This window comes from Dromiciops gliroides, chromosome 1, assembly GCF_019393635.1.
Source record: "Dromiciops gliroides isolate mDroGli1 chromosome 1, mDroGli1.pri, whole genome shotgun sequence".
Classification (NCBI taxonomy): domain Eukaryota; kingdom Metazoa; phylum Chordata; class Mammalia; order Microbiotheria; family Microbiotheriidae; genus Dromiciops; species Dromiciops gliroides.
This window is the reverse complement of record NC_057861.1, coordinates 399,801,287-399,827,454: the sequence shown is the minus strand read 5'-3', so window position 1 is coordinate 399,827,454 and position 26,168 is coordinate 399,801,287. Positions and strand designations below refer to the sequence as shown.

The 26,168-nt window shown below is 39.1% G+C and overlaps 1 protein-coding gene and 2 pseudogenes across 3 annotated transcripts in view; 1 reads left to right on the top strand and 2 right to left on the bottom strand.

The window, feature by feature from the left end:
* ANKRD55 (ankyrin repeat domain 55) overlaps positions 1-25,103 on the bottom strand; it is a 128,189-nt gene extending 103,086 nt beyond the window's left edge. For all 3 annotated transcript variants that reach the window (XM_043974967.1, XM_043974982.1, XM_043974992.1), the window contains exon 1: positions 24,853-25,103. In XM_043974967.1, coding sequence (XP_043830902.1) covers positions 24,853-24,892 — 40 coding nt within the window. In that variant the 5' untranslated portion in view covers positions 24,893-25,103. The remainder of the gene's footprint in view (positions 1-24,852) is intronic.
* Positions 4,702-5,185, bottom strand: LOC122734293 (annotated as a pseudogene).
* LOC122734283 lies at positions 18,356-19,780 on the top strand (annotated as a pseudogene).
* Positions 25,104-26,168: the final 1,065 nt, after the last annotated feature.

Genomic DNA, 26,168 nt, shown 5'->3' with positions numbered 1-26,168 from the left:
TGGTTAATAAAATAAGATGGGACACCCCTACTTTCCGAAGCAGGAAGTCCAAGTCTCTGAAAATCAAGGCCAAAATGGTTCTAGTTCCACAGCATTTACCCATGCACCCTTCTAACCTAGGACTGGACAACATCAATGATGGAGATGTCAGCTGCAAACAAGCCTGGCCAGGCTTCCCCAAGTCCTGGCAGATGGGGCTCTGACCCAAGAGGCTTCAGGGAGAGGATCTCTTCTGGATCAATGTGGAGCCGCCTCCTGGGTGTATACAGGGCCGCTTGAGCATTACTGCCAGCCTTCCAGCCAGGCTGCAAAGGGCCCACAACATCATTCTGTTCCGTCTAAAAACAGTTAGTGTTTGGAAAAGTGAAGATAAGACATTTTTTGTCAGTTGGGAGGAACAGAACAATAATGGGAAATAGCTGCTGGAGGCAACCTGTCAAAGGGTTTACCTCTAGGTGTAAAATGTAGCTTTTATTAGTAAGTTGGATTTCAAGTGAAATGTCAAAATTCTACACGGACACAACATTTTCTTGGAGAGTTAATCTTAGGCATACATGGGGGCTAAACATTTCTTAGGATTCAAAGTAGTGACTACAGAAGGTATTAATTAGTTTTTATCTACCGTGGAGGAAGTTAATAATTCCATAGTATCAAATGCTCTTCTGTGATCAATGTTAAGTAAATGGAGAAAGCTTGTATTTACTTGTTCGGTTACCAGTGCTGTTGATGCAAAATAAAAACCAGCCCAAACAAAAACCAAATCACACAAAAACAAAAACCTACTTAAAAACCTAACCAATTCAGTTCTCATTAGATGTAGATGGTGTTCACACTGTTAACAAATCAAAGAATGCAAGAGATCCATATTATATATTGTTAAGGGCTAAAATTCTAGCTAAACTGTCTAAAATATCTAATGAGTGGTTGCCAATAAATTATAAGCTTTAGCAAGAGTTAGGCTTTTAAGCATTTATTAAGGAGAATAAGAATTTGGTAAAGAGAGAGAGAAAGGCCTAGATTCCTATCTATTAAAGGGAGAGCACATTTCTAGCTCTGCTCTCCACTAGAGTCCAAAGGAAAGAGCCAGACAGAGTGCTAGTCTTTTCCTTCTTCCTCCCACTAGCCCGCGTCACTTCCTTTTCCAAAGAAAAGACTCCTGGTCTTGCCCTCAAAGACCTTCGCTTCATGGGTGGAACTCTTCTACAGTAAGTCTCCTGCAGGTGGCGTCATTCCAATTGTTACAGTTCCCCACTTTGTTTCCTCAAGAAACGGTACGTTTCCTTGATGAAACAGTCAAAAATAACAGAATATAATAACCTATGCTAACTAACAATATGTTAATAACAATATAGAAAAGGAAGAGAGGAAAGTTTTGTCCAGAGGGGCAATTTTTTTTTTTGTCCTCATGAACCGACGCTTTGACATTGGTCTTGCAAAGGGAGGGCCTCTGCAGAGAATACATGTTACAGATGGTGTATATTATAACAGAAAGAGAAAAGAGAAAAAAAAACAACAAAAACAAAACAAAACTCTTCATTTAAAGTCTCTGAAAGTCTTTTCTCAAATGTCCTATAGGTGTAGTCGTGGAATGGAAGTCTTTTCAGGGGTTGATGTGTGGATGCTGGTAATCAGCCAGGAAAATTTCCTACAAAATTGAGCTCAACACAACTTTAAAATAGCTTTGTCAATAATCAAATCAAACAATGAAAGTTCTCAAAAACATGTCTAAGGGAATACAGAATCTTAGTTGTTAACACATGAAACATACAATAAAACAAAAATGGAAACATTCTTTAAAATTATAATATTACTATAGTCCCCCCTTATGGAGGGTAGTTGAGAAGACAATTGCTACGATATTAATTTTGAAAAAATAATTTTTATCTTTGTTTCATCACTTTTTGCATCATCTGCCTAATTATCCTCATGCCATCATGAGAAATTAAAAATCTAATATAATTGGTAACAGATGTCAAGGCCAAATTCAACACTGTTATTTATCATGACACCTGAGATAATTATGGGGGTTACCACAAAAGAACAGAGAAATGATGGGATATGAGCATTCCCACACTTGAGCAATATGTACTGCCCTTGCAGTATGCCAGACTTAAAATAGGTGGATGGAATATATGTTCATGCCACCGAACATATTGGAGGAAACTGAGTCAGACTTAATCAGATGCATGGGATTGAGATGTCCATGGCATCAGGCATATAGGAGGGAGCATAGAAGCCAGGTGTAGAAGTGAGATGGGTGGAATCAATACTTCCAGCCATCTGTACAATATTGTGGGGAAAAATAAAATAAAATATTAAACCAAGAGAATCCAACCTCAACATTTGTCAAAAGCCGTTCCCTCGGCCATACCTTGACTTCATGCATGTCTCCCCTCATGTGACAGTTCAGTGTCTGCTCTTGCATGTATTCCTCTTGTGATTGGATGGCATCTTGGCCAACTGGCATCTGATAACTCAGAATAAAGGCAATTAATGTCTTAAATGATAAGTTCCCATAATCCAAGTCTCATATGGATTTAAAAATTGAGGATAATAAATGATTGCAAAAAATGTGAATACATCTTGACTCAGAACACAATATATAATTATGCAACAATTTCAAATAATACCCCTTTTTTTTTACTTAGTATACAATTTCTTTTTTGAAAAATCATAACATATTTAAATACAAGTTAAATCACAATACAATCTCAAAGAAAACTTCTTTTTTGAAAAAAGAAAACTTTTACAAACGTTCCCCCCTTTTTTTTTGGAATATGCTTATCAAAAATAATACTTCTAGAATCAATTTACACTTGCCATGGCAACCAATTTGCCAGGGAAATGCTTTAAAGAGTTTGATCAAATAATCAGTTGAGAAAAAATAACAAAAACAAACAACTCAGAATATGGGAGCACAATACTCCTAGAATTAACATTGCATTATGAAATCAAAACCATCTTGCAATTTTTTCAAAATTAGATAAATGAATAGAAGAAAATACACATGGAACAATAAAAGACAGTGAAATTCAAACTAAGGAAATCTAAATTAACATGAACTTAATATTAATAAGAGTATTATAAAATATAAACTTGATCATATGACTATAAAAAGCTTTACAAATATTCTCCTTGTTTTAGAAACTAAGTATAAGACACAATCTCAAAAGCATGAAAATCTCTATGAAAATAAACCCATACCATTAATTTTAAAATGTATATATAATAGCATAGAAATCCTATGTAACCTCTGAACTGATACTATTACTCTGAGTGAATTCAGAACACGTTTGATTCCGATATCTAAAATCCCCAATACTCATATCAATACCTTGCTGCTTACTTCTACATTTCTGTAAAATATGTATCCTTCCATGGCAAAAGAAGTGGAGTCTTGAACTATGGTGATGATTGTCATTCTTATTCAGCTTAAGTTTTTCTTCTTTAACCCCTCTATATTGTCTGTCAGTCTTTTCACCATACAAATGCTTTATAAGATTACTAATTAAAGACAAAAGCAGGTTAGCAAAATTATGAACAAAACGAGCATATCTGGAATTTAAAGGGCTTTCTAAGGTTGTCTCAGAAGCACAGCCAGGCTGGGGAAGGACTAAGGAAGGACTAAGCAAATATAGTTACAGAAAGTTGAGCATGCACATCAGATCTCTGGACTTCCCAGGCAGGGGAAGCAATGGGCTTGGCCATGGGAGGAGTAGAGGGTGGGGTCTGGAGAGGAGGGGAGGGACCAGAGCAATTTGAATCAGACTTGATTTTGAACTCAGGCCTGGATTCCTCTTCCCCCACTTTGCCTCCAGGTGCTAGGGGATTAAAAGCTTCTAGAGGGTGGGTCATTGCCTCCAGGCATGCAAAATTAAAGCAACAATTAGTGTTAGAACTGGGAAAAGCTGCAGGAATCTCCTCAGGTTTCTCTGAAAAAGCATGGTTGGGAGAGGGAGAGATATTTCCTTGTGTGAGTAAGTTGCTGGCTCTTTTAACAAAAATAAAAAGAAAAATAGAAAATCCACAAAAACAAAGCATTAACATGATCTTATCTCCCATTTGTCTGGTTAAACAGACTAAAATCAAAATAGGGTAATTAGGGAGTTTAAAATGTCCATTCGAAAAAATTTAAAGGGAAAACACAGCCAGTACGCCAGTACTTAGCAGTTAAAGGGAGAGGGTAGGGGAAATTTCTAACACAACCAGAAGATCAGAAGACTGAGGTTTAGCTTATCCCTTCGTGGTCACCATCTGTTAAGGGCTAAAATTCTAGCTAAACTGTCTAAAATATCTAATGAGTGGTCGCCAATAAATTATAAGCTTTAGCAAGAGTTAGATTTTTAAGCATTTATTAAGGAGAATAAGAATTTGGTAAAGAGAGAGAGAAAGGCCTAGATTCCTATCTATTAAAGGGAGAGCACATTTCTAGCTCTGCTCTCCACCAGAGTCCAAAGGAAAGAGCCAGACAGAGTGCTAGTCTTTTCCTTCTTCCTCCCACTAGCCCACGTCACTTCCTTTTCCAAAGAAAAGACTCCTGGTCTTGCCCTCAAAGACCTTCACTTCATGGGTGGAACTCTTCTACAGTAAGTCTCCTGCAGGTGGTGTCATTCCAATCGTTACAATATGTGTGTGTGTGTGTGTGTGTGTGTGTGTGTGTGTGTGTGTATGTATATGTTTTTTAAAAAGCAACACAGACGATTATTGTGCTTCATCTTCAGGAGTGCCAGGTCAGCTGCTCCTCGTAGAAGGCGATGACTATCTGAGGGCATTTCATGTTTTTTTCCTTGGCCAGCACCAAGTTGGCCTCATCAGAATCTTTCCACTTCATGAGAAACATCAGTTCTTCACTGCTGTCTGTAGCACCAATGATTCGTTCTGGCTGACTCACGCTTTTTATTGGACTTGCCGTCACCCGACTCACTGTCCGATAAGGTCTTTCTCTTGGCGCTGTCTTTTTTTTTTGCCGGCCTTCTGAGAATTCAGAAACGCTTTAATCAGCTCGGGACAGTCCAAGTTCTCCTCGGGGTCCCACATGTTGTTGGTGTCTGTGAAACCTTTCCACTTTAAGAAATATTCCACTTTCCTTGTTGACCACTCGCTGGTCCAGCACCTTCTCCAGCACAAACTCCTCGGGCTCCGCTTCTTCTACTTTATTACTCTTGTCACTCTCTTTCTCTCCCATCTTTTGCGTTGCGGGCCTTGGTGCGATCCCCAGAGAAGAAGGGACTGGGGCGAGGGGGAGGAGGGCTGCTGTGGCTGCGGAGAGTCCAGTGGCCACGCAGGCTCAAGCAGGGCTAGGCTGGGGCTCCCCGTGCCGGCGTCAGCGCTGGCGCCAAAACCCATCTCTTCTTTTGCTAATCTAGGCTTAGGTATATAATTATTTTGAAAATGTTCACCCTGTGCTGATCACAAATATTCTGTTTTTATGAAGCATTTGCTGATGTAACCTGGCTTTGGTGCATGCCCAAATCACCCAAGTAGAGATACAAAGGTGGGAGATGGTAGGGACTTACTTTCATGTTTCATTCCTCTGCCACATGAATGGAAACAGCTTCTTTATAGTAGTTGTGCCACTGGTTTGGCCTGAGTCTTTAAACTACCAGACTGGATATATTCTCATTCTCTCTCTCTCTCTCTCTCATTCTCTCTCTCCTTTTCTTTCTTTTTCCCTCTCCTCTTCTTTTTCTTTCTCCTCTCTTTTTATCTCTCTCCTCTCTTTCTCCACTCTCTTTCATCTATTTCCTTCTCTCTTTTCCACTCTCTCCTTTTCTCTCCCTCTCCTCTCTCTCCTCTATCTCTTTTCTCTTCCTTCTCTCTCTCTCTTTCTCTCTCTCTCTGTCTCCCCCCTCCATTTTTCTCTCCCTCTCTCCACCCCTCCCTCCAGGGGTGAGAGTTCTGTTTAATCACAACATGGGCCTCATGAAATAAATTTCATGTATGGAAGTACAAGGGCCTTCCCTTTAGGCCCTTGTGGCCCCAAGAAGTGAGCTTGGGGCTCAAGATTCTGGTGTGTTTTGGTTTTCCTTTTCAGTTCTAAGTGTAGACAGTGGAGTCTTGGACCCAGGAGATTGAGCCGTGGCGATGTTAGAGCCAGGATTCTAGGCTATGCACTATGTCCAGCTCAGTAGAGAAGTCCTGAGTGCTGGGACCTTAGCCTAGGAGTTGTCTCCACCTCCTCACATAGAACTCTAAAGCGCAAATGAAATAGACCCAAATATTAAGACCATTTATTGAGATCACAGAGCCCAAGTGGAGGGAGACCCGGCTTAGGTGCCCTACTGTGGGTGAATAGAATCTTTATCCATGGATACTGAGACCGTCCCATTCTGATAGTTTTAAGGATACAGCCTGGTCAACAGAAAGAGGCTGCTTCTCCCCTTACAAGAACACAGAATGTCTTCTCCCAGAATTGAGTTTCTGCCATCTCTCATCTGGGTGCTTCTATCTTAGGTGATTTGGACATGTACCAAAACCGAGTTCCACTGATAGCTGGTGAGATCTTCTGTTTCCAATTTTGTTGTGAGCCAGTACTGGAACATAATGGAGATATTTATTTGTTCAGTCCATTTTATGTTCAATCATGGTTTGCTCACTTTAGCAATCAGTGCCATCTGCACTAAAGCATTTCCAGCAAAGGGGAGGCAGGGGTGGTATTATTAATATTTCTGCTTTGTTCCAATATGTCTTCCCCTCTTGTCTTACTAGAACATGAAGAGTCGTCACTTGCTGCTCTATTCTCTGTGTCAAGCTGATCATTGTGGCAGTTTCAAGGAGGGCCAACATGTTCCCTATGCTAGCTGTCTATTTCTTAGACTTTTAGAAGCAGTTGCATCCCACTGATTGGAGTGCTAAGCCAATTGATGTTATTGCCAGAACCCAATTTGCCAGTGTTTCAGGGTTTTTCTCAAGCCTTCACAGCTACCATAATGGTCCCAGGTCATGCTAAGTTCCCATTGTACATCACCTTCCATTCTCATTCCCTTAATGTCCCCCCCCCCATAGCATAGGTTGAACTTTGAGGGTTTTTTTGTTATTATTACTGAAATTATCCCTCCCAAGGGCATTTGCCTTTTGACTTTGGACTCTAGGAGATCTAAAAAGTCTGTAGAAGCCCAAAGAGTGTCTCTCTGATGATGGAGCCACACTTAGTGATGGGTGGTGAAAGAGATACTTTTGGGAAGGAAGACCCTGCCAAGATAACCATCAGATCTCACCATGGGGACAGATACTTGCCCGTCTAGTCCATCATATCTTTGCCAAAAAGATGTGGGATGCTTCCTCATTTGTCCTCTGAGGTTATAATTGGTCATTGAATTGATAGACTTCTATACTATCATGTCTTTTCATCAGGCTCAGTGTGATGCTTAGGTCACACTAGAGAAACTATTTAATAAGCTGAGTATATTGGACTTAGTACTTGGGATATGATTCTTGCTCTATAGATCTTTGGACTGCATTTGACCTTGAAGATACCTATGATGAGCTTTGTACTTCCAGCTAGTCTCCCAAAGGATATGCTGACTTTGGGGGCCCAGTTTTCTGCCTTGGTCTCAGAAGACCATTTCCAGGCAAGTCCTTGGTCTGAGTCTTCTGCAGATTGATTGTAGGTCCTTAAAGCGGTGCTAATTCTCTTAATCATCTGTGTGTGCTCTTCAGTCAGGCATTGGAACACCAGTAGCAACTGAGTGTCTCAAGGATTTCTAATGAGCTGGGCTGGAAAAGTCTTCCAGGGGATTGGAAGCATAGTAGAATTGATGCTAAGCAGGGGAATCCCTAAGATAACTAGAGATATCATGGTGAGGTGGTTTGAGTTCTAATCTTGGTTTGGTGACTATCTACCTGTATGACCTTAAACAAGTCATTTAACATTTCTAGATTTCAGCTTCTTAATCCTCTGCCCCAAAATAGGGAAGTTGGGCCAAGATGATCACTAAGGTCTTTCTGGTTCTAAACACTTCGTGATTCTATGATTCTAATTCTCCCTCATTTCAATCTCAGTTTTAGGATTCAAATGTCCTCCAATAACTTAAAAAATGATATATTTCTCTCTATATAATATATAAAATATATATATGTATAAATATATAAATATGTAAAAACTATATATTTCTGCATATATCCAGTAACAATAATTGATAATAATATGATACTTATAAGTTTTGAAAATATTATTTTAAGTAACGCAAACATACATTATTTTTTTTTTGTGGGGCAATGAGGGTTAAGTGACTTGCACAGTGTCAAGTATCTGAGGCCAGATTTGAACTCGGGTCCTCCTGAATCCAGAGCTGGTGCTTTATCCACTGTGTCACGTAGCTGCCCCCATACATTATCTTATTAGATTATGACAAGAACTTTGTGAGGTAAGTAATAAAAGAATTATTACAATAGCAATAGCAATCATTTATATAGCACTTTAAGATTTGCTAAGCACTTTACAAATATATGGTATCCTATAAGTCTTGCTGTAGTAAACTTCTATTAAGACTTTGGGGACACCCTGTATTATCCCATTTGTTCCTCACAACAACTCAGGGAGGTAAGTGCTAATATTATCATTCCCATTTTACAGATGAGGAAGGTTAAGGGACTTGCCCAGAGTCACACAACCTGTAAGTGTCTGAGGTAGAATTTGAATTCAGGTCTTCCTGACTTCAGCATTCTACCCATAAATTAATAAACTGATGATCTGAGAGGTTAAGGGATAAGTCCTTAGTAACTCAGCTAGTAAGTGTTGGCAATAGGATACAAACCCAGATCTCTTCTGACTCTGAGTTCAATGTTCCTTCTACTTAATTAGTCTACACTGTCCTCAGTATACAAATAGGCCCAGCTGTTACAAAACCTAAACAATGAAACAAAACAAAACAAAATTAAACAACCTCTCCTGCTATAGTATCTTTTAAGAAGATACATGAGCAGGAGAAAAATAAAAATAAAAACCAATTTCTGTACATTCTTAGTTCAGGTCGCCTAAAGTGAGGCTTGTTAGACTGCATCTTGTTATGATGACCTGAACCAAATGATTTAAAGAACAAAAATAATGAAAATCTGAAGAAGACATGTCATAGGAAGGTCAAGGTCAGAGTGGCCCCCCTTTCTCCCGGTCCCCTGTGTGTTGCCATAGGTGTATTGTATTTGAAAAATCAGTGGCCAAAAAAAGGGAAGAAAGCAATTATTTCCAAACACAGATTCCTTTAGTTACCCGGACTATCAGAAACACTAGCTTCCTACCACACTGAATAATGACAGTTGTTCCCAGAGGAGAACAACCTGTTTTCTGAAACTACTGAAATGAGCCCAGCTCATCTGACCCTTTAATATTTGTTTGCATTAACTCCCCAACACATTTTATAATTCACTATCACTTCCTACATTTGTCTACCTTTTCCTAGGATTCAATTATCATAGTTTGCTCTAAAGCCAGGCTACCATGGAAACTAGATCAATTCCCATCTTGAAAAAAGATAGTCTGTTATGCTTTGAGCTGTAATGATTTGGTAATTCCTGACAGCAAATGATTGCAGAACTCTCTTTGATCTCCCTTCTATATAGAGAACCACTTGCATTTCATTCTGTTAAAATAAGCATTATACCTATTGGTTCACACATATATATGTAGCATCTGGCCCATATTTCCTTTTCTTAAAAAAAGTAATCTGTTCATTCAGTAAATATTTATTTAGTTCCAGGCACTATTTGAGAGGATGGGACAAAATTGAGAGTGTTCTTGCCTTCAAAGAGTCTACTACACAGGTAAGAAAATGCAAAGTGAAAACAAAGGACACTTTAGTAGGGGATGTGGGAGCTCTGAGCTGAGAGGGCTGGTGAGAAGGGGGAGTGTTTCTGCAAATGTATGGAGATGGGACACTGAATGTTATGAATATGGAAGGGGAAGTAAGCCAATTATCTGGAATTTGGCATAAGAGAGGAGGAATAATGTTCAATAAGCCTAGAAAGGTAAGCCAAATTATGAAGAATTTTAAATGCCAGAGGAGTTTTTATTTTATCCTAGAGGCAATAAGGAGCCACTGAAGCTTCTTGAGCAGTGGAATAACATGGTCAGATTTGTGCTTTTGGAATATCAATTTGGCAGTTTGTGTTGATGATGGGTTGGAGGAAGAAGAGAAGAGAAAGAAACAAAGTTTAGGAAGAAAAGTTTACAGATGGAAATGGGTGTTCAAGAAACCTTTGGGTTTGAGTCCTAGCTTTGTCACTAGATCATAGTCAACCCTTTCTAAACAAGTTATTCAGCACTGCTACAGCTACTTATAACCCGATTACAATTTCAAGTGGTTTCCATTTAGCATACCAGCACATTAGTCCCCAAGATGGCAGGCCAACTCTCATGAACCCCTAGATTGGTTAGAGTGAACTCTAAAAGTAATTGGGGTCTAACTTCAGATATTCTAAAGAGAGCCTGGGGGACTATGGTGTTGGAGATAGCTTCTACTGGCTCCGGTGAGTCTATTGTTAAATTTTCAGAGTGAGCAACAACTGCCACAAATATATGCAAATGCTACAAATCAGGACTTGGTTTATTGTTTTGTTGCTTTTTAGACTTAAGAAAGTGATGGAGAAATAGTGGGGGAGGATCTGCTGGGAAGCATGTGGTTATTTTCAGCAAGGCAATGATCCAATATAACCCTGAAGGACTTATGAAGATTGCAGCCCATCTACAAAGAACTGATAGTATCTGAAAACAGATGGAAACACATTAAAATTTTTTTTCTTTTCCTTTTTTATAATCCCTTAATCTGAAGTTTTGGGTTTTTTTTTTTACTGTTTTCTCTCACAACTAGCTAATATAGGACTTTTTCCATGACTACTCATGTATAACTTATTTTGAATTGCTCAAGTTCTTATGGGTAGGGGGTGGGAATGGAGGGAGGAAGAGAAATTGGAACACAAAGTTTTAAAAAATTGATGTTAAAATTTGTTTTTACATATATGTTGGAAAATAAAATTCTATTCAAAGCAAAAAAAGAGAAAGTGATGGAGAAAATATTAATAATGCAGATTAAACATAAAAATGTGGCAGGCTTTTCAAAGGGCAGGTTGTTAAACATTTACCAGCATACTCCCTGGAGGTAAGCTGCTTAATCACCCACTGGTTAACTAAAAATCTATCAGAAATCAAGTCAAATCACGTCAAGTTAACAGATATTTAAATGCCTACTATGTGCAAAGTACTGTGATGGACATTGTGGGACATTCGAACTTGGGATATAGCTTGGTTGTTCTCATGGAGCCTAGTGGAGGAAAATGACACCTACACAAATAAGTACAAATACAATACATGTGTGCATGCATGTGATGCTCTGCTAAAGTCTTCTCATTCCTCATTGTGGCCCAGTGATGACCCTGAGTAATTTATGGTGATATGGTAAACATATTCTCACTGAGTTCTTGTGCTAGGCTAATTGCTGCTGACCAACACTGTCACCACATAGAACTCCATTTATTATTTATTTAGTATTATTTCACAACTTATTTATTTGTCATAATATATAATAATATAATATATTTATATACAATATGAATATATGATATTGTTATCATTCATCATATTACATAATTATATATAATATTTATTTTAACAGAATATAAATGTGTGATATAAATATACTATTTATAATATAATGTTTATTTGTTATAACAAAGACTACTAAAACAATGTAATAAAGACATTAAATATGATATTAAATATATTTAATACTACAAACCATGTTTTATAAATCTTTTAATAACATAAATAATTTAAATAATATAATAGTATAATAAAAGGAAAAATATTATGACAATGGTAACATCTATCAAGTTGGAAAGGACCAATCACACTCTTTGTGTCAATTGTCTAAAGACCAGTATTACTAATGTTGGAGAGCCTCATTTTTGGAATTGGCTGCTAGGTATGAACATTTTTAGTTATATTAACTCATGAATATTTCCTGCTGTGGAAGCAGAAGCTGGGATGGGTCATTGAAGGGATAAATGACCTGCAATAGGTCTAAATGTCAGCAACAAGTCAAGTCAACAAGGATTTATTGAGCCTCTATTATGTGCTAGGCACCGTGCTAAGTCCTGGGAATACAAAGAATGGCAAAAATAATTCTGGCCTTCAAGGATCTCGCAGTCTAATGGGGGAGACAGCATACAAACCAGCTATATACAAGAAAAACTGGAGGCAATCTCCGAGAGAAAGTACTAGAATTAAGAGGAATCGGGGCAGCTAGATGGCGCAGTGGATAGAGCACCGGCCCTGGAGTCAGGAGTACCTGAGTTCAAATCCGGCCTCAGACACTTAACACTTACTAGCTGTGTGACCCTAGGCAAGTCACTTAATCCCAATTGCCTCACTAAAAAAACAAAACAAACAAACAAAAAAGAGGAATGGAGAAAGGCTTTTTGTAGAAGGGGACACTTTAGGTAATACTTGAAGAAAGCCAGGAGGTGGAGATGAGGAAAAGCAGAGTTCCAAGCATGGGGGACAACCAGTGAAAATGCTTGTGGTCGGGCAATACTAAGCAAAGAGGACAGTGCTATGGTTTATGGAGGTGAGTAAGTTATAAGAAGAATAGAAAGGTAGGAAGGGCTTTGAAAGCCAAAAAGGATTTGATGTTTGGTCATGGAGGCAATAGGGACCCTCAGGGAGTTCACTGAACAGGGCATCTGAGCCTTAGGAAGATCACTTTGACAATGGATTGCAGGAAATCCTGGAGTGGGGAGAGATGCAGCTGACTAACCAGCAGGCAATTGCAGTAGTCAGAGTGAGATGCCAAGGACCTATGCTGGGGTAGTGGCAGTGGCAGACGAAAGAAGGGGGCATGTGTGAGAGATAGGACAAAGGTGGAAAGGGCAGGGTCTTCTGATATGATCTATGATCTTTTTCAATATGATCTTTTGATTGTAGATTTTATAATTGGAAAGGACCTTAGAAATTAACTACGCCAACTCTTTCTTTCTTTCTCTTTCTTTCTCTCTTTTTTGGTGGGGCAATTGGAGTTAAGTGACTTGCCCAGGGCCACACACAGCTAATAAGTGTCAAGTGTCTGAGGTCAGATTTGAACTCAGGTCCTTTTGGATCCTGGGCTGGTGCTCTATCCACTGTACCACCTAGCTGCCCCAACACTTTCATTTAATATGTGAAGAAACTCAGGGATAGAGACCAGAAGTGACATGTTGAAGATTACACAACAAATCATTGAAGCCAGACTCCAAGCCCAGTGCTTTTTCCATTGCATCACAAATAGCTGGATGCATTAGAAATGTGTTTTAAAATTGGTCAGAGGAACTAGAGATGCTTAGTTTGGAGATTTGGAAAGCCCAGATAGTGATCATCCAGTGTTTGAAGGATGGTAATGTGGAAGAGGATTAGCCTTGTCCTACTTGGCCATAGAGGGAGGAACTTGGAGCCCCCACTGGAGTTACAGAGAGACAGATTTAGGCTTAATTAAGGAAAAACTTCATAACAATTAGAACTGTCCCAAAGAGGACTTATCACAGGAGCAGTGAGTTCTCCCTCACTGAAATTAAGTTGAAGTAAAGGTGGGTGACCACTTGGCCAGGGACCGGTTGGATTACATGGTTCAGGGAACACAATGGCCTCCCTGATCCATTAAATGAAAAAGTCCTGGAAAAACTCAAAGGTCCCTGACAAGGAAGCTGAGTTCCTCTGCCAGAGTAAAACCAGTAGTAACAGCCCAGAGTCCCTTTCTAAAAGGTGAAGAGTTTGAATGGCCTCCAATTCCCTGGGACTCTTCTTCTCTTTTCCCATTAGCATGAATCAGCACCAGTCCATAGCTTCAGGCTCCTTATTCCTTTCCCACAATGCCTGGTTCTTCTAGACCAGGTGAAGAATCCTATCAAAACCTAGACTTTACTAGTTAGAGAGAGGGTACCTTATTCCCCCCAGGGGCCCACCAGCTGCCCAGTTTCATTCCACATAATTTTCTCTGACTGCCCTTTGTTTTGTGAATATCTCCCCTCTATAAAACTGACTTGCTTTACTGTCTTACAAGCTTCATGTGTCATTGTACTGGACTATTGGTATTCCCAACCTCCCTGAGTCTGTAGGAGCCCAGCAATGTCCTTCCAAATATGGAGTGTTTCTAAATGTGCCAGTTGATGTTTTATTTGCCAGGCTTAGAATTTGAAAATTAATTGCAAAATTCTCCAACTCTCTCATGGATTATATTCCAGGAATATGAACACAAATCTTGTTACACAATACAGTAAAGGTCTGCTCCAAATTAACTCTCTTTTTTCCCCCACCTCTTCTGTCTGCTCTACCTCAAGCTCCTTCCTTCCTCCTGAAACTCCTCTTGCATTTCATTTACTTTCCTTTCAATGGGCATCTGGTGACCACTCCAGGTTTGCAATATCTGCCTTTTAAGCCAAGGGTAAATCTGGATGATTCAAATGCATTCTCAGCTTAACTTTCTCATCTGGATAAAGAGTTGAAATGCAAAGCTTGCACATCTGTGAGTGGGAGCATTTAAAAAAACATGATGGGGAAATAAGCTTGATTTTAAAAATGTACTTGCTTTAACCCATCAATAAGCTTTTTTAAAGCACTTACTATGCGCCTGTTCTCAGTGCTTGGCATGCTCCCTACTCTCAAGGAGTTTGCGATATAATGAGGAAGACAAAAACAACACATATGCTATATAAGTATATATAGAATAAATATAAAGAGAATAGATTTAATTAAATACAAAGCAGTTAAAATCTACTTTGGGAGGGAGGGTACTAGACCTGGAGGGAATCTGGAAAAGATTTCATGTAGAAGGTAGAACTTGAGTCTCATTTTATTTATTATTTAATTATCTATCTATCTATCCATCCATCCATTCATTCGTTTGTTTATTCTTTTTGGCAGGGAAATGAGAGTTAAGTGACTTGCCCAGGGTCACACAACTAGGAGGTGTCAAGTATCTGAGGTCAGATTTGAACTCAGGTCCTCCTGAATCCAGTGCAGGTGCTTTATCCACTGTGCCACCTAGCTGCCACCTTGAATCTCATTTTAAAGGAAGAGAAGTAGTCCATGAAAGTAAGGAGGGAGTGCATTTCAGGTACAGAAGACAGGCGGTGCAAAGGCAAGGCAATTTGAAATGGAGTGTCATAGTTAGTGAATGAAGCCCATTTTGTCAACATTAAAGAATGTGGGTATAGGAACAATAACTAATGAAGCTGGAAAGATAGAGTGGAGCCTAGGTGTCAAGGGCTTTGAAATTAAATAGAGAAATTTGTGTTTTATCCTTTTTCCCCCCAGGACAATGAGGGTTAAGTGACTTACCCAGGGTCACACAGCTAGTAAGTGTCAAGTGTCTGAGGTCAGATTTAAACTCAGGTCCTCCTGAATCCAGGGCTGGTGCTTTATCCACTGTGCCACCTAGCTGCCCCATGTTTTATCCTTAAGGCAATAGGGAAGCACTGAGATTTATTGAGTGGGGGAGTCACATGAAAGGGAGACCAATTAAGTGACTATAATGATCCAGCTGAAAGGTGTTGAGGGCCTGAACAAGCATGGTGGCCTTGAGAGTGAAGAGAAGGAGACAGATTTAAGAGAGGTTGTGAAGAATGCCATTTGTTTTCTGACTGAAATTCTGAATGAATTTTACTGATGAAAGGAAGTCAAGATGTTTGAGGCTTAACAATGTGGGACTTAGGATTGTTGCTCACCCTCATATCTTTACATTTGTCCTGTCCTCTCTGTTTGTTACCCTGGCACTGGGGAGAGAAACACCTACTCAAAATCCCTCAGCTCGTTTATAGGGGCAGCATGCCAATCCCAGTTTTTACTGCTCTCCATAATGAGAGGTTTATTCTGATTCCAAAAGATTCTGTGGCAAGCTTGGGGCTGACAGCCCCAGTCATAATTCTGTCTGATTTCAGGGTGGTCTAAGCCTTGTTTCCCCACTTACTCTCTGCTGTCTAAAATTCCTTTAATGGAGCACAGGTGCTTTGTTTTTTGTTTGTTTATTTGTCATTTTTACAATGAGAGGTTTTAAGATGCAAAACCCAAATGAACTTAAATTCACACTAAGATGTAAATTACTAATATTAGATGTTTTCTTAGGAGCAAAATAAGGAAGAAGGCCAGAGGAAAAATGTGTTACTATTGAACGGATAAAAGTATGCAAAAAGAGAGGTGGCTAAGGAGGCCAGAAGAGAAACTTGGTATATTTCACAATATTTTAAGCAGCTGAGTACAACTTTCCTGGCACATTTAGCCAATAATTCACATTTATATAGTGCTTAGAGATTTGCAAGGCACTTTCCCAAGGACCCTTCCCTGTGGACTAGTTAGATGATTATTGTTATCCCATTTTTTAGATGAAGAGAATGAGGATCAGAGATGGAATATCATACAGAGCTGGAATACAAATCAGGTCTCCTAACTTTAAAGCCAGGGCCCTTTCTCCTCCTCCTCCTCCTCCTCCTCCTCCTCCTCCTCTTTCTCTTCCTTCTTCTTCTTTTTTGGTGAGGCAATTGGTGTTAAGTGACTTGCCCAGGGTCACACAGCTAGTAATTGTTAAGTGTCCGAGGCCGGATTTGAACTCAGATCCTCCTGAATCCAGGGCCAGTGCTCTATCCACTGCGCCACCTAGCTGCCCCAGGGCCCTTTCTTCTAGGCCACATTGCTTCTAAGGTATCCTGACTCACTAAATCATTTGGTCTCCTGCTCAATACATCTTGTCACTTGAAGGCCAACCTAAATAAAATCCAGTAGTTTGGGAATAAAGAAAATGATGATAACTGACATTTATATAGTACTTTACAGACATTACCTGCTGAGCTCCTTAACTCAACCTTATGTGGTTAATCAATTGATATTAGCCCCATTTTACAGATGAGGAAGCAGACTCCCAGAAGAATATTTATCTTAGGTCATATATTTATCTAGTATTCACTAGGATTCCAATCTTGTTCTTCTGACCTCGAGTTCAGTTGTTTTTTCTACTACCTTGATAATTTTTCTGGTTGTGTCTTCTGAGTATCATTGAAGAGGCTACTTTGATACCAGAAAATTGAAATAGAAATAAAAAGGAATTCAGGTTGCAATTAAAAACTCTCTGCCTGTGGTGAAGTACAGTGTGAGTCAGGGTTTTCCCAGTACAGGATGCCAACAGACTTTGGAGTCACCCCCACTTCACCAAAGTCGCCTAGAGCCTGAGAAAGAATAGCAGCCAATGGAATTCTCGATTTTCTCTCCTGGACTTACTCAACCTTTCTCCACATGGTTTGGGAGGGAAGGGGAGAGAAGAATTGGGGAAGTGCTGGGCTAGGAATCAGGAGACTTGGCTTCTAGCCCTGGCTCTGCTACTTTTAGTTGTATTCTTTGGGCCAAACCACTTCATCTCTCTGCCCTGCGATTAGTCAATAAGTATTGTTGACTATGTTCTAGGCACTGTGCTAGGTGCTGGGATACAAAGGGAAAAAAACTCACTATGTAGGGAAAGGATATGTACACAGATATATATGGCAGGACACTGGGGACTTACGTCCCCTACACCCGTAGATAGACAACAATTCCCTAGGGTTTGACTAGCTCCCCTGGAAAGCCAAGAAACAATGACTGAAAGGCTAGTCTCCATCACATCTTAAGAATGAAAGAAGTCCAGGGAGACATGAGGAACTAGAGTTATAATGAGGGTGACTTCCTCAGGGGAAGTAAGGACAAGATAGGATGAGCAGTTTGGGCACCTTTGCTTGGATTTTGCATGGGTTATCCTGTAGCCACCACCATTGCTTCTGACACTGCAGACATAACCACAAGTGAATTTTGAGGCATTAAGACACTAATTTTTTAACAGTTATGTGAAAGCCAAATGGAATGGCCACAGAATGGTTGAAACTGTTTCTGCGGCTGCTGAGAACAGAACTGGTGAATGAACCCTTGGGCATTCTTTGTTTCACTCCTATTCCTGTTATATCCCTTTCTTAGGAGAGAAATGAGCTTGTTTCCCTATTCCTTTTTCTTAAAAGTTTGTTTCACTCCTATTCCTGTTATATCCCTTTCTTAGGAGAGAAATGAGTTTGTTTCCCTATTCCTTTTTCTTAAAAGTTTGTTTCCCTATTTGTTTTGCTATTCTATGAGATACAGTGGTTAACCTCTGAATCACTGATTTTAATCTATATCTTTGGTGACAGAGGGAGATGCAACATATGGGAAATAATAACAATAGTGAGCATTTATGTAGCTAGCTTTTAGGTTTGCAAAGTGTTTTATAAATATTCTCTCAGGTTATAACCATAGCAATGATGCCAGGCTTGCGGAAGCATCACCAATGCAGAAGAATCACTTCTGTATTTCATCTTTCTGGGGTCCTCAGGCAGTGTAGGTGTCATGGGGGTGCTGCTAGGGACCACTTTGGGAGATGTTGTTATTGGTTTGTGTATAGAGGAGGCTTGTTTGAATTTTCTAAACTTGTGCAAAATGAAGTACTATGATTATTGTCTCATTCATAATATCTAGAGAGATTTTATCATACAAACTGGTGATCCTATGGGTACTGGCCATGGAGGAGACTCAAGCTTTGTGTAACTGTATGGTGATCAAGCAAGGTTTTCTGAGACAGAAAAAATACCAAGAATTTATTACGAGAAAAATGGCACGATATCTATGGTGGACAATGATAGCGATCAATGTGAATCTCACCTTCTTATTACCACAAGAGAAAATCTAGATTACCTTGATTGTGTGCATACAATGTTTGGTGAAGTAACAGAAGGAATGAATGTATTTAAGAAAATGAATGATATTTTTGTTGACAAATACTTTGTACCTTATCAAGATATCAGGATAAATCATATAGTGATTTCAGATGATTCATTTGATGACACAGCTGGCTTACCAATTCCTGACTGATCACTAGACCCAACCAAGGAACAACTAGATAGTGGCCAAATAGGAGCAGATAAAGATATTGATGATTTCAAAGGGAGATCACCTGAAGAAATTGAAGAAATAATGGCTGAGGAGGAAAAAACCTCAGACTATTCTTTTAAAAATTGCATAAGATTTACCTGATGCAGATATCAAACTTCCAGAAAATGTCCTGTTTATGTTGCAAATTGAATCCAATGAGCAGAGATGAAGATCTGGAAATAATATTCTCAAGATTTGTGCCCAGGAAAACCTGTGAAATTATTCATCACTGGAAGATGGGAGAGTCCCTTTGTTAAGCATTTATTTGATTTGAAAAGGAACATTATGAAAGAACCTTTTTCAAAATCAATAATTTGCTTATAGATAATGGGAGAATACATGTAGATTTTAGCCAGTTTGTTGCAGAAGTTAAATGGAGAGGGAAAGGTGGGATATATATCAATAATGATTTTTAGGCATATAAAAAAGGACCAGGAAAAATCTTCTAAATATGCTCTCAAAGATAAAGCAAAACTGAAACAGGATACAAAATATGATCTTATGCTGTATGAGAGACAGAAGGCTCTAAATCAAGTCACTCACACTCAAGTAAAAATATAAGAAGAAAACTTACCACTGCTCTGAAGAGGATTATATGGCAGTAACAAATCCCAAGGATTCCAAATGGGAGAGGTTGGGTGTCATAGGAGATATGAAGAAGAGTGTTGTAAGAAGAAGTGAAAGAGTAGCCATAGCCACGGTGGATCTTGGGATAGATGTCTACTATAGTAAAAGTAAATCTAAACACCACACAGAGCCCCATGAAAGAGAAAAGGATAAAAGAGACACAAAAGCAGAAACCCAAAGAAAGTTAGAGACAAAGAAAGAACAAAGTACAGATGAAGGAAGATACATAAGAGAATGGCTCATAAATTTTCTCTAGTGTGACATGCTAATAAAGGACTTGTATACACCCAAATCAAAGCACTCAGAGACTATTCTTACCTTTTACTTGCTTAAATATTTCACTGGAAGCAAGTAGACATTTTAAATTAATACCAAGTATACAGGATTGTGAAAGTCTTAATAAAAGATTTAAAAAATTTTTCTTCAGAATATTAACTAATTTTTTGTAGTTGAATTGGTGTCATGTCAGACTGTCTGTGACCCCATGCCAGGCCCTTCTATCCTTCACCATCTCCCAAAGACTGTTCAAGCTCATCTATGTTGCTTCTCTGATACTATCTAGCCATCTTATCCTCTGCTGTCTCCTTCTCCTTTAGCCTTTAATCTTTCCCAACATCAGGGGCTTTTCCAATGAGTCCCATCTTCTCATTATGTGGCCAAAGTATTTAAGCTTCAAATTCAGGATTTGACTTTCTAGTGAATTATCTCAGTTAATTTCTTTAAATATTAACTCATTTGCTCTCCTTGCTGTCCAAGGGACTCTTAAAAGTCTTCTCAACTAATTTAGTTATTAATAATAATAGTGATAATTTACATATGCCAGGCATTGTGCCAAGCACTTTATGATTATTATCTCATTTGATCCTCACAACAATCCTGGAAAATTAGTGCTCTAATCCTCCCTATTCTTACAGATGAGGAAACTAAGGAAAAGAGAGGTTAAATGACTTGCCCAGAGTCACACAGCTAATAAGTGTCTGAGGTCGGATTTGATGTCAGGTCTTCCTTACTTCATGTCTGGAGCTCTATCCCCTGTTCTACATAAGTGGTGGGGATATAAAACAAAAATGAAATAAACAGTTCCTCCCCTTGAGGAGTTTACAGGCTTGTGAGAGTGAAAATGCACACATATAAATATAAGGTAATTTTGTCAGGATGGAGTAGTAATTGGGGGGAATCAGGCAGGATCTAATGTAGGAGGTAGCAGTTGAAGGGAGCTTTGAAGTAAACTAGGGATGCCAAGAATGAAATGAAAAAGGAGTGTGTTATAGGCTTGAGGGTGGTAACAACCTGAATAAAGGCATGGAGGTGTTATGTGGAATGTTATTTCTGAGGAAGAGAAAGAAGTCTAGTTTGACTATAGTTCAGCTGGATCTTAGAGGTGTGGAGAGGTTTAAGTGTAAAATAGGTCTAGAAAGGTAGGTTATAAAGAGCTTTAAATACCAAACAGGTTATGTCTCCCTTATGTCAGTTTGAAGGAACTGATTTAGAGAGAGGTGCACAAACTCACCAAAGACCAGCTGAGAAAGTTATCTCAGACACTATTCTCCTGAGTACACAGTTCTTTGTGAATGCCCTTGCTGTTAGATAAATAAATACAGCATAGAAACAAGGTAAATAAATACAAGGCAATTTGTTGAGGGTAAGGAAAGAACAGGCACTAGCAGGTGTGGAGATCATGAAGGTACTTGTGCTATGCTTTGAAGGGAGGTAGTTGGTGAAGTTTTCTCACAGTGTTCTCCAATATAAAATGAATGAATCTGGCTAGCACCTTCTCTGGGTAAAACTCTACTCTGGGAGCTAGAAATATAGAAACTTAAAAAAAAGGAAAAGTACTTGCTTCAAGGAACTTACATTTACTGTAGGATCTTGTGTTCTCTTTGGATGATCTCCTCAGAGTAGAAATGCTTTGCACATGCTCAGAAAATGAAGAATGGCAATCTAATACATATTTCACACTGAATGTCTTTGTGCACTATGTATATTCTAGAGAAACTTACCTCTCTGTCCATTTGTGTAGTTGTGTTAGGATCTCAAATCTATTTTACTACCTTTGCCTTTTAAGCTCTCTAACCATCAGTTCCTGAATGAGTAAAATGAGATTCATAATACTTAACACCACTTAATTCACAGGGTTATTATGAGAAGAGTGCTTTGTAAACCTTAATACTGTTACAATGACCCCAAATCTTTCCAAGAAGGTGAAAGGACTAAGGAGATAGAACAACTCTGCCAAGGTACCATTTAGTTTGGGATTATTCCAGGTTACTGAACCCTGGAGGTCTGGAAAAGGCTAATTAATCCACCAGCACAAAGGGGAGTGATTTGTAATGGGTAAGTGTTAAGAAAGGGCTATGGTTTTCTCAAATGGAAGATTTGAATCATAGAACATCCGAGCCAGAAGGGACCTATTCTAAGACCAATGCTCTCATTTGATGGATGAAGAAATGAAAGGCCAGCGGGATAAAGTTACTTGTCCAAGGACACACAGTAAATTAGTGGTAGAAATGGGTATAGAACTCAGGTCTTCTGATTCCTAGCCCAGAACTTTTTCTACCGTACGACACTGCTAGAAGAAAATAAGAGGAAAAATTATTTGACCATTAGGTGTGTTTATCATTATTCTATTCTATTCATTCATTCACTCATTCACTTATTTATTTATTTACTTATCTATCTTTCATTTATTTATTTATCCATTCATTCATCCATTTATTCATTCATTCATTTATTTATATTTGTGCAACGGTGCTTGAAGTCTCCAGTTTTTATGAGGTCAGGAACTATTCCCTAAATTAATGAAAAACAAAAGAAATCCATGAAACTCCTGATTGGATTGTATAGTTCTCCAATCTAATTTTTGCTGCCAGAAGAAGGTTTTTTTTGAGTTTAAGCAGATTCTTCCCTTCTGCTGCTTTCTGATAGGAATGATACGGCTCTTACTGAGATGAACCAGTGGCTGTATGAATATCGTGAAAAAAATTCTGAATGCAGAGTAAAAGACTAGGTTAATTTGTGGCTCTGCTACTTGACTGATAAATGACCTGGTGGGATGATGATGATGGCGATGATGACGACGACAACAAAGGCAATGATGATGGCAACAATGACAACAATGGTGATTCTTGGAGATCAGATCTGGGATTTCCTTGGTGTTAGGAACTTCTGGTATGGGAACTTCTTCTACTGAGGCAGATCTGCAGCTACTTTGCAAGTTATAGTCTTTTGGATTGGCCTGGGGGGCATTGAGAGGTTAAGTCACTTACAGAGGGTCACAAAACTAGCATAAAGGCAGGACTTGAACCTAGGTCTTCATGATTCAGAGGCTTACCATCTATCCACCACATCATGATGACTCTCACCTGATATTTGTAGTATATTTTAAAGCTGTCAAAGCTCTCTGTATATTATCAGTTCTCCCCTCTGGGCTTTGGTTTCCTCGTCTGTAAAATGATGATCTCTTAGGTCCCTTAGGTGTGTAATTCTCTCATCTCTGCTATGGACACCTCCCACAGAATAATAAGTCCCCCACCAAAGCATTACTGTTCAAAGGTTGGTGGTGTGGGAGGCAAACACAACCCCTCTTCCACCCACCCCCCCAGAAAAAAGAACACAAATATTAACATGGGAGAAGAAACCATATGTATTAATATGATTGCATTTGGCTATTTAAATTTGAATCTCATACTGGAAAAAGGCCACTGATTAAATCTTATGGTACTACTACCTCATAGGAGATTATTAGGTCATCATGCCATGGGCTGGGAGGCTGGGGGGGGGGAGGGGAGAGGCTCAAAGAGAAGGGGATAGAGGAGAGCAGAAGTGCCATGTATTTTTAATGATTGTTTATAAATCCAATCATTTTCCTGGCCCTTTGCAGTCTTATCAAACAGATCTCAATGACCAAAAAGACCTTGGGACCTTAGAGTTATATACTGCAAAATACCCAATAAGCTATAAAAAGGGGCTTAGACATCAGACATAAAAGAGTCTGACTAAGGGGGTTATATTTATATTTTCAGAGTGGAAATTTCCTGCCATCCACAGAAAATAGGTACATTGAAAGTAGGAGAGAATAATAAGCATATGCTATTCATCTACACAAAATGATATATAAAATAACATGTATATGAAATACAAATAGTATTCCAAAATATACAGAAACCAAATTTAGAAAATAACAATACTATATAAATATATAACAATACTATATACATGTATAAAATATTTGTAATCCATATAGATATACTATGTATGGATATAAACTCTATAATTAAATGCATATTATAAGGGTGAGAATAACGATGAATCTGTATTTCCTCAACAACCCCTTTTGTATAGAAATTATGTCTCCTTCATGTGTCAGTGGGATCTACTCTATCATAGTAAAAGAAATAATGATCTCAGTGTAACAGATAGTGTAGCCCCTAGGGGAAAGTTTCTTTTGACAGCACAGATTTGCATAACAGGCATTCCCAAAGGAAACTAAAAATTAACAACATAGCCAAGAAGTCAAAATCTTGGTTTCATAGGATGCAAAATGACACATGTATGATTAGTTCTGTTTCCATTCCTTGTCCTTATTGCTTTTTTCCTTTCCTTCCCTTTCCTTCCCTTTCCTTCCCTTTCCTTCCCTTTCCTTTCCTTTCCTTTCCTTTCCTTTCCTTTCCTTTCCTTTCCTTTCCTTTCCTTTCCTTTCCTTTCCTTTCCTTTCCTTTCCTTTCCTTTCCTTTCCTTTCCTTTCCTTTCCTTTCCTTTCCTTTCCTTTCCTTTCCTTTCCTTTCCTTTCCTTTCCTTTCCTTTCCTTTCCTTTCCTTTCCTTTCCTTTCCTTTCCTTTCCTTTCCTTTCCTTTCCTTTCTTTTATTTAAAAGTATTTGTAAGCTCTGATGAGAATAAAAATAATGCTATCTGAAGTGTGTTGCTATCTTACAATCCCAGTTCTTAAAACTGGTAGAAAGGCTGTTGTGGATACATTAAGGACAATCAGATCATGATGGACTTTATTTCTTTTTCCTGAATAATTGCTAGGAAAAAAACCAACACCACCTCACCTTTGGGACAACATTGATTCTCTACTATGCTAAGTGCGTATGTAACCTTCCCCTCTGTACCCAACATGCACACACACACACACACACACACACACACACACACACACACACACACACACTCGTGAGAGTGTGTAATAACCTTACAACTGTAAACCCTTCCAGCTGTATCAGGGATGCTAAGGACCAGCAGATTTTGTTTTTTAGGAAAGGAAGAAAAAGGAAAACAACAAGCTTACCTTTATGCTGATCAAACATAGATGAGGTACTAAAATCCATTGTGTCGTAGATCAGACCATCTTATCATTCAGACTGGACAAAAATCATCTTCCAGGTCTCTGGAGTGGAAAAAACCACACTGCACCATTGCACACGTTTGAGCCCCTGGAACACTCACTGATATCTGGGGCCAAGTCTTCTCATGTGAAAATTAAACATGTGTTACAGCTTCAGGTTCTTGTCAAGGCAAATAAAAGGAACCAGGTATAAGCTGCCGAGATATTGGGATAGGGATAGAGCCTCTTTGAGTGGCCTCACTGGATAGCTATATTAGCATGTGTCTTTGTGTGTGTGTGTATGTAGGGGATGGGGAGAACCATCCCCAAACCCCCAGTGTTATATGTGGGGGGACAATCTGCCTTTTATCCAGGCTGGGTAAGAAGCTGCAGGTCACCCTGCATCAGCTGCATGAACGCTGTTTTAAACAAACAGAAATCTCAATGGGTGAGTGAAGATTCACAGTGCCACACGGAGCATGTGCAAAACTGCCAATGCAGTTCGGATACTGATTTACTCCTTGTAGGATGCAAATGGCATTCAGAGTGCAGCGTACTCAGAGAGCACTCTCTCAATGGATTACAACACATATAGTGTAGCATCTCGGAAGGCTGCGTATGAATATAGTGACCCTCATCTACTAACCTCTGCTTTAGCTTTAGCAGTAATCTTTGAACTAGGGGAGAAGTTGAACAGAAAAGGCATAGACCTTTATAAAAATCACATTCCAGGGTTTGGAGATGAAGAATTAAGGTGATACCCTCCAAGGCAGGGGATGGGTCTGACACATCCCAAACAGCTGTACCATATTGTTGATACTCTAATACTCTTAGTGACAATGATGGTGATCACCCTCAATTGTGATGATTCAAGGAACAAATGATTCACTTTGATATCACAAGGAACAACAGTGCGATGTGATGCTTTAACAGTAATGTCCATGAAGAATTAAATGATCTATTAATCCACTCTCCCACTTACAGTCCCCAATCCCATAAGTCACTGATTTTCAGAAAATTGTGTCTAGAACTGGACAGGGATTTTAGGGACCATCTTGCTTAAATTGCATTTGAATAGTAATCTCCCTACAATATCCCTGAGAAATACTTAACCAGCCTTCTTTTTTTGTGGGGCAATGGGGATTAATGGGGGGGGGGTCACACAGCTAGTAAGTGTCAAGTGTCTGAGGTCAAATTTGAACTCAGGTCCTCCTGAATCCAGGGACAGTACTTTATTCACTGCACCCCCTAGCTGCCCCTGACCAGCCTCCTTTTGAACA